General features: G+C 46.3%; 1 protein-coding gene across 5 annotated transcripts in view; it reads left to right on the forward strand.

The window, feature by feature from the left end:
* Positions 1-12,680, forward strand: part of MDGA2 (MAM domain containing glycosylphosphatidylinositol anchor 2) — a 336,382-nt gene that overhangs the window by 186,982 nt on the left and 136,720 nt on the right. For all 5 annotated transcript variants that reach the window (XM_066998721.1, XM_048065998.2, XM_048065999.2 and 2 more), the window contains one exon: positions 2,346-2,615. In XM_066998721.1, the coding sequence (XP_066854822.1) occupies positions 2,346-2,615 (270 nt within the window). The remainder of the gene's footprint in view (positions 1-2,345; positions 2,616-12,680) is intronic.

Consider the following 12,680-nt stretch of genomic DNA (forward strand, 5'->3'; position numbering starts at 1 on the left):
TTGCTTTAAAGCAGGCTTTTCATGGTAGTCGTTGAACGTGTTGCTGGATTTTTGTTTGTGTTTTCCTGGTGGGGTAGGTTGTAGTTAAGTGAAATGTGTGGTGTAAGCAAGGAGAAATTGCTGTATGCAAACCATAATTTTCATGTACTTACTGTTTTGAGTGCTGTGATGAAAGGGATGTATCACAGCATTTTTATCAACATCAGCTGCTATCTTTGTCTCTCTACCTGAAGGATGGCAAAGGGCCCCCTTTCATCTGGAGGCTTATGAGGCTATTATGGTAAACAGCAGCACCAGGTTGGGTTGACATTGTTGGAGCTTTCATCTTTTGTTCGAAGTTTTGAAGCGTTATTTGTGGTTCTCTTGTTCCCCGTCTCAAGGCTGGATGTTCAGTGAGAGCAGAGAACAGCTTCTTGCCAGAGTTGTTAAAGAAAAGTCATTTACCAGGGTGGGGAGGGAAGGAGCAAGAGGGGCCAGCTGAGCTCTACCCAAGCCCCACGTTGGGTGACGACCCTGCAGGTCTGAGCTCGGCTCGAGCTGCACACCGGGTGCCTGGATCCCTGCCTCCGCCACTTTCTCCTGAACAAATACTGCTACAGCATGGCATAGGACGTGCCGCCCAGTCTCATATCTCTAATCCCCGAAGAGGAGTCCATCAGCTGGCGGATGCATCAGCCGATGGCAGAGATTGAGGTCGGGGGCTCACACTCGGACACCTACACAGTTAGTGGCCGGTGCTGCTTGTTTGCTGACCATGTTTTTAGCCAAGCACCCAGCCTTGTTGCCTTTATGTCGGTTACACGAGCCCAGTAATTGACACTGGAAAGTGGCCGTGGGATCTTGAGCCTGGAGGAGCTGGAGGAGGAGGCTTTGCCCGTGGACCTCTGTGCTCCTGCTCTCCTGAAGTGTTTCCCTGGCTGGGGCATGGCCCGTTCCCGCTCTGCTGGGGGCGGGTGTAAAAGAAAGAAGTGCTTCCCCTTCGTGTGCTGCCGCTTGTGAATGCAGAGAGCCAGCTCCTCCTGGGCGAGTGCCCAGTAAATAGAACTCTTATTTTGTAATCGACTTGTACTTGCCTTTAGTGATTATTATATGCTTTTAATATCAAAATAAGATTCACATATAAAGCAGAGCACACAGAAATATCTCTATAGTAACAGTGATAATGATATGTCATTTCCAGATGTAATATTTTTATTTTTTATTTTTATTGTCACCTTTTCTGGTTTTCTTTCCCTAGATTTTACGCGAAATTTCCATCCTTCACCTTTACGCACACGTTTGCCTAGCGCTGCTGTTTTTCTGTGCTAGCAATGTGGGTGTAGGCTTTGGCTCATCCTTTATGCAGCTTGGAGTATTCCTTCAAGCAAAGTCCTAATCCGGTAAGGGTGGATCCCTCCATAGAAATTGCAGCTCAGCATCTAAAATGGAGTGCCCTGCCATGTCGCTTCCTACTGAGCATTTCTGTTGCTCCCCGTATGTGGTGTGCAGGTATTTCACGGAAAAGAAGAGGCAAGGAGAGAGAATTAAATTTAATCACCAGCTCCTCCCTTCTGAGAGCAGCGGTGTCTTGCCATTAGCCCATGCTGTGGTGTAGTTCAGCTGGCGCGGTGGTGGTGCTGCCCAAAGGCCCTCGGCCCCCTGCCCACTGCGTGGCAATTAGCGGGGGCCTAATTAGCCTGCACCTCTCCCACCTGCCAGCGAGGGAGGGGATGGAGCCAGGGCTGTGCTGTCTGCTGGGGCTGGGGCTGCCGGGCGCACAGCCCAAGCAGGATAAAAGGGTTCGAGCTGTGTTCTCCTGCTTCCAAGCGTGCCGGGGGTGTCCCACGGGGTGACCCCTGCCTCGGCAGACGGGACTCAAACTCTACAAATTCCTCTCAGTTCGCAGCCAGGTCCCGGGGAGTTCATCGGGGAGGCGGGCGGATTAAGAGGGCTGGTTTTCAATAGAGAGGATCTGACTTGAAGAGAACAACGTGGTTTCTGTGCCAAAGAAGATTGTTACTAATGCTTTTCTTCCAGGGTTGAAAATCCAGCGTGCTGGCACCTGTCCCATACATTATACATTACTTCCCGAGCACGGCCGCGGGGCTGTCTGCACGTAAATCCTCGCCCGCTGTTTGACAGCGAGGGACAAGCAGGTGCCTGAGCAGGGTGCGGAGCAGGGGACGCGTGGAGCCAGGTGGAGCAGGAGGACGGGGAGCAGCCTTCTCGGAGGATGCGTGGTCCTCCTAGGAGCGCAGCAGCCGAAGCCTTTGCTGATCTTACTTGACTTGAGTGTGCTCGGCCGGACTGAGCAATGGCACAGGTATTGCCCCACTCCACCTTCCTTTTCCTCTTGTGTTTTGCAGCATCCCCTTCAATTAAGCTTCTTGTGGACGACCCGATAGTGGTGAACCCTGGGGAGGCGATCACCTTGGTCTGTGTGACAACAGGAGGGGAGCCATCCCCCAGCCTGACGTGGGTGAGGTCCGCCGGCGTCCTGCCCGAGAAGACGGTCCTCAACGGCGGCACGCTGACGATACCTGCCATCACATCGGAAGATGCTGGCACATACAGTTGTGTCGCCAATAACAATGTTGGAAACCCTGCAAAAAAGTCCACCAACATCATTGTAAGAGGTAAGCTGAGCTAGCAAACTAGCAGCCTTTACGTTGGGGGGATAAATTGAACCCTAATCTGACGGGATGGCTGCATTCACATAGTGGCATCATACATTTCCAGACGTATTTCTGGTCAGTTCTAGTAATGCATGAAGTGAATTGGTGCTGGCTTCAGGTAGCCACTGGCTCTTGTGCTGGGTTCCAGCCCCCTGCTTGGGGCTGTGCCTGGGGTGAAGTGGTGCCTCTTTGTACCATGCAGATGCAGCAGCTCTCACTCAAATCAGGGACAAATGCTTGCCAAAGGACACCGTGTCGTTGCCCGTGAGTGGGAAGGCTTGCCCTTCCTCTGCACACACACTTTTAGCAGAGCCCTGAGAGCAGGGGCTGTGGCAGAGCTTCCCTTTAATGGGTCCTGGAGACATCATTTCCTACCTCATCCTTTTCTTCCTTCTCGTCAGCTGAGCATGTTACTGAAATTAAGGCTGTTGTGCATGCTGTGAATCTGCTGCCATCAGACGACAGCTCCCTGGGTAGGAGCTTTAGATTAGTATCTATGCTTTAATTATGCTAAATAGCAGGCTAAATGTCTGTCTTAGATAAAAGTAAGAGAAGAGTGCTTTCAGAGCAATTACTGCCAGGTGGAAAGAAACTCTCCCCACTTGTTTACCGCTTTCTGGGTAACCCCAGGAACATGGCCAGTTGGTATGAAGGCGGAGTTCACTTGGCTGGTAGGCATCATCTGAGTGGATTAATCTACCTGAAGCAAACAGTTCATCTGAAACTAATTTTCTATAATCTAATCTATGAATGCTACTGAAACATAAACTCCCACGCTATAGGAACTTTAAATAATACCATGTGATTAATCATACTCAGGAGAAACTGCTGTATAAGGAGCCAGTGGTGTGAATGTTTTATGACAGCCATAACCCCTGTTCAGTTCTTACTGCCCAACGTATTATGCTCTTCAGCAGGACGGTGAATTAGAAGCTATTTCTGTTCTGGGGGTCAGGGAGAGAGCATCACATCAGTTTAGGTCTGCAGGAGTTTATCAGAAGTCCACAGATTTATTTGTAATATTGTATTTCCATTTAAATTTTTGACATTTGGCTTAGGGGTTTTGTTGTCAAGAGGCAAAAGCAGTGTTGTTTCAAGAACACAGCATCAACATTAATTTGCTGTGATTTACAACGGTGATGAGGTTGTGATGGGAAGATGTGAGTGAAACACACGCTCAGAATAAGCAAAGGGAGAGGAAAGGCTTTGTGTGAAAGAAAATCTGAGTATTTTAATTGACCCAGCAGACAGCACCAGAGAGCCCAGAGGAAAAGCCAAGTCCCTAGCTCCCTGCAGATACAAATTCCATGAGTCATAGCATAATAATGATATGCCCTCACATTTTTATTTATAGAAGCCCATGCCTATGAGATGCCTAGGAGCTGCAAGATGTTGAACAAAATATCATTAAAACATTTGAGGAAGATTCTTTTTTTTCTTCTCTTCTGTGTGGCTGTTAATTCTGAGAAGCAACCACCACAAGGAACATCACCCCATCAAATCAGTGAAGTGCAGCCCCCCGGTACATGGCTGCATGCTGTGATTTTTCCCCTTCACTATTATTTCTGTTAAAGGGAAAGAATTGTCTTTAAAAATCTTTTTACTCTGGCCTTATTTGAATTATTTTTACTAAAAGGGATGCGGAGTTTAGCAGTGAAATGTGAGAGAAATTTGCACCCAAGTTTGGATTTTACTTTGTGTATATGTTTCTTAGCATTTTGCCCGCAGCTCATTGCTTCTCTCTCTTTCATCTCTTTTTTTGTTGCTGTTTATCAGGATTTTCACACAGCAGCTGAGGAGAAAAGAGTATTTAGTTGAAATGGCAACTAAGCCTTGCAGGAGAAGCAGTTGGTAATTGGAGTTTGCAGCTTCTCTCAGGTTGGACTACCGATCCCAGGACTAGACAATAATCCCCTAATCTTACACAGATAGGAATGTAAAATTGTAAAAAGTGCCATCAGGGCTTGGATTAATTTGTTCCCCTTAAAACTTACTAAATTTCACCGTGCATTTATCCAAACATGCCTTTATTGTGTGTGCTTCATCCCATTGATGCTACCTTATCTTCCAGCAGCTCTTGATTTTTTTTAATTTTTTTTTTTTTCTGGGCATTTTCTTGTCTTTGTGGCTGACTGCCCAAATTCATAAATATCCATCACGCTTTCCTTTGAATCCATTATGAATGATGCCATATGACTATCATACATTTAATAAAAGAAATCTAAAATCAGAGAGAATCCTTCAGAAAGAAATAAACATAAATACATAAGTGTCCAGGGTGCGAATAACTGGCTCCTGTGACTGCCATGCACTGCTCCAGCAGCAGTGGGATAGCAGGTGCCACTAGTGGTATTGGTTTGCACCCTGTTAATATGCATAAGCATTTAATGTGTGATCTCTTTGGCTGTTACTCATTTTTCTCTTCTTCCAGTGAGCATTGGCATGGAAGATGTTCTGAAAGTAAAATAGACCAAAGCTGCCATTGCAGCAAGGAACCCATTTAGTCATAGACATCTTTGGATGTTGTTTTTTTCCTCTTTTTGCCTGTATATCTTACAAGGAACTGTAAGTCCTTCCAACAAAAACACGTTGCATGCTTGCTCATTGGTTCACGTGAACGCAGGTCCCTTGCAAAACACCAGGCATTGCACACATCTGCTGGGGAAGAGGCTCCCTCGTTCGCCACCTGCTCAGGCAGTCAAAGTACCACTTGCAGATGAAGTGAGGTACTTTATAGGTACCGCTTTCGTAAGCAAGTTGTGAGCCACAGTTGGCTTCCTTTGTCGCCATTCTGCTGAGCCATTGGGTCAGTGCCTTTCTCTTCCACCCATCAGATAATGTTAGCAAAAGTCTTGCTGAGATGAAGAGCAATGTGTGGAGTACCATCATGTCATTTCTTAAGAGGCATAGATTTAATGTAATGTCTTCCATTTCCTCTGTTTGCTTTGAGCGGGAGCTCACCAGAGGCAGATAAACGACGTGGTGCATGGGGCTTTTCCAGCTGGCACAGCTGCCTCTGCAATGAGGCCACGTGTTGTTTACCTGGTGAAGTCCCCATCTAGTGAGAAAGTCTGCAAAACACAGCCATTTTGAAGAATGCCATTATCAGTTTAACTCTACCCAAAGTTATTGCAGAATACTCCATTCCATCAAATACATTGTCATCTGTCAAGGTGTCCGGGTCAAAACAGAGAAGGAAGAAATACTACCTCATTTCAGCAGAGCTGGCTGCTCACCAATTCTAATTATGGAAGTTTCTCAGTATTTCCTTTAGATTAATGGGTTCTTTAGACGATTGCAAGTCTGCTAGCATTTGAGTGTTGGTGGGTATTCTCCTCAGTGGCATCTTCACTTCCTGCTCTCAGACTGATGAATAGAACAGCTTCCTTTACCATATTTCTAGACAAAACCATTACAAAGCAGAGGAAGCTCTAAGGGGATCTTGACTCCTCTCACTCAAGCGAGAAAAAGACTTTGCTTTTGGAGGTATTTCACTTCTTCAAAAATTTCTCTTAGGATCATAGAAATTCTATTCTATTCTTCACTGCATATTTGAAGAAGATATCACAAGGCATTAGAGTAGAGAAAAGGTAATATTGACCTCATAATCTTTAAGACAGTGCATAAAACCACGATTGTCACAATACCATTCAGTTTTTGGGTGACAACTGAAAATGTCAAAAGAGGCAGGAATCAAGATAATCATATGCCAACGGCTTTTGGAAAATCGTACAGCTTCAACATAACTTGAATCAGTACTCAAAATTACGAGAACATGGAAGAAAAAATATTCCAAAGGCACTGTGAAGGGGAAAATGAAAAAAAAATAAAATCTCTCTGTAAGTACCAGTATGGTACTGAAGAACTAAAGGTTTTTGCTAACAAAGGTTGTAAGGTGGCTCCTCCATCCAGGAAGAGAGCAAAAATGCTGGGTAGCATCTTTGAAGGACACCTATGCATCAAGTAGAAGCAGAGAGATGTCTTACAGGTCTTCAGATATGCAGCACTGATATTATTTGGAAGGGTGTCAATGTGCACAAGCTCAAATTTGTTGCCTCCTCAGCAAGTTCTTCCTTTCACAGATTCACAGATTTCTCTAGGTTGGAAGAGACCTCAAGATCATCGAGTCCAACCTCCGACCTAACACTAAGTACTCCACTAAACCATATCCCTAAGCTCTACATCTAAACGTCTTTTAAAGACCTCCAGGGATGGTGACTCCACCACCTCCCTGGGCAGCCCGTTCCAATGCTTAATAACCCTTTCGGTAAAGAAGTACTTCCTAACATCCAACCTAAAACTCCCCTGTCGCAACTTTAGCCCATTCCCCCTCGTCCTGTCACTAGGCACGTGGGAGAATAGACCAACCCCCACCTCTCTACAGCCTCCTTTAAGGTACCTGTAGAGAGCGATGAGGTCGCCCCTGAGCCTCCTCTTCTCCAGGCTGAACAAGCCCAGCTCCCTCAGCCGCTCCTCGTAAGACTTGTTCTCCAGACCCCTCACAAGCTTGGTCGCCCTTCTCTGGACTTGCTCGAGCACGTCCATGTCCTTCCTGTAGCGAGGGGCCCAAAACTGAACACAGTACTCGAGGTGCGGCCTCACCAGAGCCGAGTACAGGGGCACAATCACTTCCCTCGACCTGCTGGCCACACTGCTTCTTATACAGGCCAGGATGCCGTTGGCCTTCTTGGCCACCTGAGCACACTGCTGGCTCATATTCAGCCGACTATCCACCAATACTCCCAGGTCCTTCTCGGCCAGGCAGCTTTCCAGCCACTCATCTCCCAGCCTGTAGCGCTGCTTGGGGTTGTTGCAGCCCAGGTGCAGGACCCGGCACTTGGCCTTGTTGAACTTCATGCAGTTGACCTCAGCCCATCGCTCCAGCCTATCCAGATCCTCCTGCAGAGCCTTCCTGCCCTCGAGCAGATCGACACACGCACTTAGCTTGGTGTCGTCTGCAAACTTACTGAGGGTGCACTGGACGCCCTCATCCAGATCATCAATAAAGATATTAAAGAGGACCGGCCCCAGTACCGAGCCCTGGGGGACTCCACTAGTGACCGGCCTCCAACCAGATTTGACTCCATTCACCACAACTCTCTGGGCCCGGCCATCCAGCCAGTTTCTAACCCAGCGAAGCGTACGCCAGTCCAAGCCCCGAGCAGCCAGTTTCTCGAGGAGAATGTTGTGGGGAACGGTGTCAAAAGCCTTACTGAAGTCAAGGTAGACCACGTCCACAGCCTTTCCCTCATCCACCAAGCGCGTCACTTGGTCATAGAAGGAGATCAGGTTCGTCAAGCAGGACCTGCCTTTCATAAACCCATGCTGACTGGGCCTGATCGCCTGCTTGCCCTGCAAGTGCCGCGTGATGACCCTCAAGATAATCTGCTCCATGAGCTTCCCCGGCACTGAGGTCAAACTGACAGGCCTATAGTTCCCCGGGTCTGCCCTCCGGCCCTTCTTATAGATGGGCGTCACATTGGCTAGCCGCCAGTCAACCGGGACCTCCCCCGATAGCCAGGACTGCCGATAAATGATGGAAAGCGGCTCGGCCAGCTCCTCCGCCAGTTCTCTCAGTACCCTTGGGTGGATCCCATCCGGCCCCATCGACTTGCGCACATCCAAGCTCCGTAGCAGGTCGCCAACCATTTCCTCATGGATAGCGAACCTTCTTTACCTTCTTTAAAGAGACTCTTTACCTTCTTTAAAGAGACTCCTTTGTCTCTTCCACTGCAACTGCAACTTATTTTAATGCCAGTTGACTCTGACTCTGTGACTTTTCCTTTCTGTGAAGTGGAAACATAATGTCTAGAGTTAATTTTTCAAAGGGGTGGGATTCCCTGTCAGTTTAAATATAAAATAATAATTTTAAGTGACCTATGCTCTACATTAACAGAAAAGCTTTTGCTGAACAAAAAGCACTCTGGAGAAACACAATTTAAGGCTGAGATTGCTGGAAGTACCTATCTCATTATGTCTTGAAAAAAAAAAAAGATCCAGATTGTGAAATAAATGATATTTTCCTTGCTTTTCTATTAGATTTAGCAGAAAAATATGCACTGAAATCTGGTATTTCTGATGTCTATTCTTGTATTCCTGGTTTCTCTTCTGTTTGCCCACCACAGCTCTGTTTATCCCAGAGTTTTTTCTTTGGATTTTCCCTTCTTGGCTTAGAGCAATTGCGTGACATAAAGTCTAAAATGACGTCTGCGCGGTTATACATCAGCACCTTTGCTGTCACCCCTGGGAGATCCTCAGGTGCCGTTAATAACAGAAATGGGAGCAGGGCGCCCCACGGGCTGGTGCCCGGTGCCAGAACAGAGCTATTGCTCACAGGTTTTATGCAAAAGGTGGGATTTGGGTCTTAGCAGTGCATATAAACATATTAACGAGGGCATATTAAAGCATATTAACAGGGCGCTGTCCAAATGCCTCTTGAACACTGGCAGCCCTGGGGCACCAACCACCTCGCTAGGAAGCCTGTGCCAGTGTCTGACCATCACCACGGTAAAGAAATGTTTCCTTATGCCCAGTCTGAACCTCCCCTGGTGCAGCTCTGTGCCATTCCCTCACGTCCCTGACTGCTTCCCCTCCCCAGGGAGCTGCAGAGAGCAAGGAGGTGGCCCCTGGGCCTCCTCTTCTCCAGGCTGGACAACCCAGGTGTCCCCAGCCTCTGTCCCTCCGGGGAGTCGGCAGCACCTCCCGGGTTGGTATCACCGGCAGGCTTGTGAGGATGCGCTCCTCTCCTGCATCCAGATCGTGGATAACATCGTTAAACACAACTGGCCTAGAATTGGGCCCCAGGGGACACCGCTGGTGACCAACCCCCAGCCGGGTATCGCCCCATTTACTACAACAAAACACTGCCAGCCAATTCTGATTCTTCAACCAAGAGGTGTGCCCTGTGGCTGGGGTTGGAATCAGACAAGATTTTAGCCTAGAAAACCAGATCTCATGGCACATCCCGCGTGTTGCTACAGTCATAAGTTACTGGTGCACTATCCTAAAAGTTTACAGCTCTGAGAATGAATGTGTGAAAAAGTCAGGCTTCAGAGTTTAATAAGTCCATTTATTTTTATTATCTGCAATAGTACTCTCAGGCATATGTGCTCTCTCCCAGGCTGGGCCGTATTGTGGACGAGTTCATAAAACGGTTCCATATAAAAATGTAGATGGTTTATTGATTCTTCTGCCCTTTCATTAGGACTTCTTGGAGTTTTTGTGTGCAGAAATCTTATTTTTAAATAAGTTTGCTGCTCTGCCACATCCTGTGCTGCCTGTCAGGCACCACTTTTCTATGAAGGTACAAGAGTGATAGAAGTGACGTTGGTTTCATCTCTCTCCTTCTGGCCCTGGCAGTGGGGCTGCTCCAGGTGCCCGTGTTCTTTCTTCAGTAGAGAGCAAGGGAAAAGAGTTATCCTCACTGTCTCTTGGCTAGTAAATATGGACTGCTGATACACAGTAATTTCTTGTGCGTGGGTGTGGTGTTGTAGTTTAATATTGTATTAGACCTTGGCTGATTAATACATGATGAGGTCTGTGTAGTCTTAACAAAATCAGCATTTTGTTTTGACAGAAATAAGTGAGTTTTTCAAAATTTTGTCTCATCCTGAAGGAAAAGAGAGAAAAAAAAAAGGCACATTTTTTTTCTTCAATCTGACTTTTTGATGACCTTGAAATGCGTTTTAATGTACTTGCTTGTATCGCATCAGACAACTGTGAACGAGGCTGGTAGGTCTCTGACAAATAATTTTGGAAAGTTCTATAGGATCCTGATTCATTTTTTTGGGCATTGAACAGTGAAATAAAAGGGAAGCGTTGATGGGAAATGCATCCCGCCTTGGAACAAATCCAGGCTGTCATGAAGCCCTTCGGTAGAATAAAGCTCTCGGTGATGGGGACAAGGCAGTGCCGAAACCTTGGAACCTGGGCTTTGCTCTGGGTTTGCAGGAAAGGCAAGTACTGCGGGCTGGGTTTCATTTGCAGTGTGAGCAGAGAGAAGAGTGAAGATTTGCAATGGATTGCTTTTTGGCATCCAGGAAGGCTCAGCAAGGCTTTTTTTTTTATTATTATTTTTTATTTCATTTTTTGACAGCTTTGGCACAAGAACTAAACTTTATAAAGGCATTGGCCCTGGAAAACGCCCAGCTGTAATGTTCAGAGGATTTATAATTTGTTTGGCAAGTGCACAGCCCACTGGGGATTGTGTCAGCTTCTCTGAATTGTTTAATTTATATCCCAATTCTTCCCTGGCCTGCGATGAGACTTGCAAAGTTGCAGTTTGCCTGCGAGATGGGCGGTCTGCGGGACGGGATAGCCCTGAGCGCACAGGTCGGGCTGTGACGGCACGCGGCTGTGCCTTGGCAGGCTGTAACACCATGTCATAGGAATGCTCTTGGTTTGTTTCGCTTTCTTCTGCTTGGGGTTTCAAACCCTCCCGAATGCCAGCTGCCAGTTTGTCACCATGTTATCAATCGGCTCTGTAATGGTGTGACACCTCTGGGGCAGCTCCCAGGGGCCAGGAGTTTGTGCTGCCCCATCCTCGGAGACCTTCCAGCTCTGAGCTCATCCATCCATCTGAGCCGTGCTTCGAGCAGGAGGATGGACTAGAGACCTCCTGAGCTGCCTCCTCACCTGAATATCTCTGGGGACCTGTACAGCTTTGGTCTACACCTCCTCTTGCTTCAAAAAGGAAAAGCAGTAAAAGAAACAGAAGCTAGTAACTGGAACACAGGTAAAAAAAAGACATGGCATCTCCAAAATAATAAATCCTTTTCTTTTAAAAATTAAAAGCATTTATAAAAATAGAGACAAAACCTGAAATCTCTCCATTGTATTTGCATTTAAATTGGAAATGTGAATGCATCTGGTCTTGTAAGAGCCAAATAATTGCTTGATATTAAAAAGTTTGGAGATGCTCTAGTAGAAGACGCTTGACAACTTAATTGTTCTGATAGCTCCTGAAAGTTAAAGTTTTAAAAAAACTTAAAGCTAAAGCCATGTTGACAGAGGAAAAATAAGGTGTTGCTAAAATGCTGAGAATGTGTCTTTTTTTTTTTTTTTTTAAACAGAACTGTACTTCAGTCTTTCTTAGTATAGGAAGATAAATATAGGGAACATTCAGGCAGCATAATTTGGCCAAAATTATCTTGCAGAGTCTGAAATACCTTATTTAAGAAATTTGAATTTTGAGAAGAGAGGTCAGCATTGTTTCATTCCCCGTAAAAGCTCTTTTCTGTACTCACGCTATTTTTTAAAGTTCTCCTTATGGCCCAAACAAGGTGCCCCCTGCCTGCTTGCTCAGCAGGAATGGCTTCACCTGGGGAGAGTTCTCCTGTGTGAAAACATCAAACAGCACTCCTTGCAGCTAACGCAGGTGAGGCTAGCTCTCTGCAGAGCTTATGAGCGATTTTATTTGATGTTAGACTGATTTTTTTTTTATTTTTTAATTTTGAGTGAAATGTACAGGCCTTCTTTCAGAATCAGGAAGTTTCCATATCTTGCTGAGATATGGACCCAGCAGTTGTGGGGCTGTACGGATGAACCATGAAGGTAAGGGAGTTTTCCCTGCTAGAGGAAAACTCAACCACCAGTGTGATGCTGACCTTGGCAGACCCGACGGTCCCCCGCCAGCCAAGACTGAATATGAATAATGGAGTACAAAATAGATGCAATTGCTGTGGAGGGAAGCTGGCAAGACTTTGAGTATTTTATTTCTGAAAAAGCTGCAGGCTGGTGCTGTGCAGAAAATGCTGAAGGATCTGCCCCATCCCCCTTCCTTTCAGCCAGTTTGGAATCTCTTTAGGAGGCAACGGGTGGAGCCCATGGTTAGAGAGACAGTTGTCGATCTAAGAGTTTCTAGGTCCTGTGAACTGGCAGAAGACAAAGCCAGTGTTGGTAGATTTATACCATATATATATATATATATATATAATTTTTTCCTTTATCTTTTTTCCTGGGGCAAGCAGTTGTTTTTGTTAGCTTTGCTCTCAAGAATGACCAGGAGGAGTGACCTTTCTTTCTGCG

This window comes from Anser cygnoides, chromosome 5 (assembly GCF_040182565.1).
Source record: "Anser cygnoides isolate HZ-2024a breed goose chromosome 5, Taihu_goose_T2T_genome, whole genome shotgun sequence".
NCBI lineage: Eukaryota > Metazoa > Chordata > Aves > Anseriformes > Anatidae > Anser > Anser cygnoides.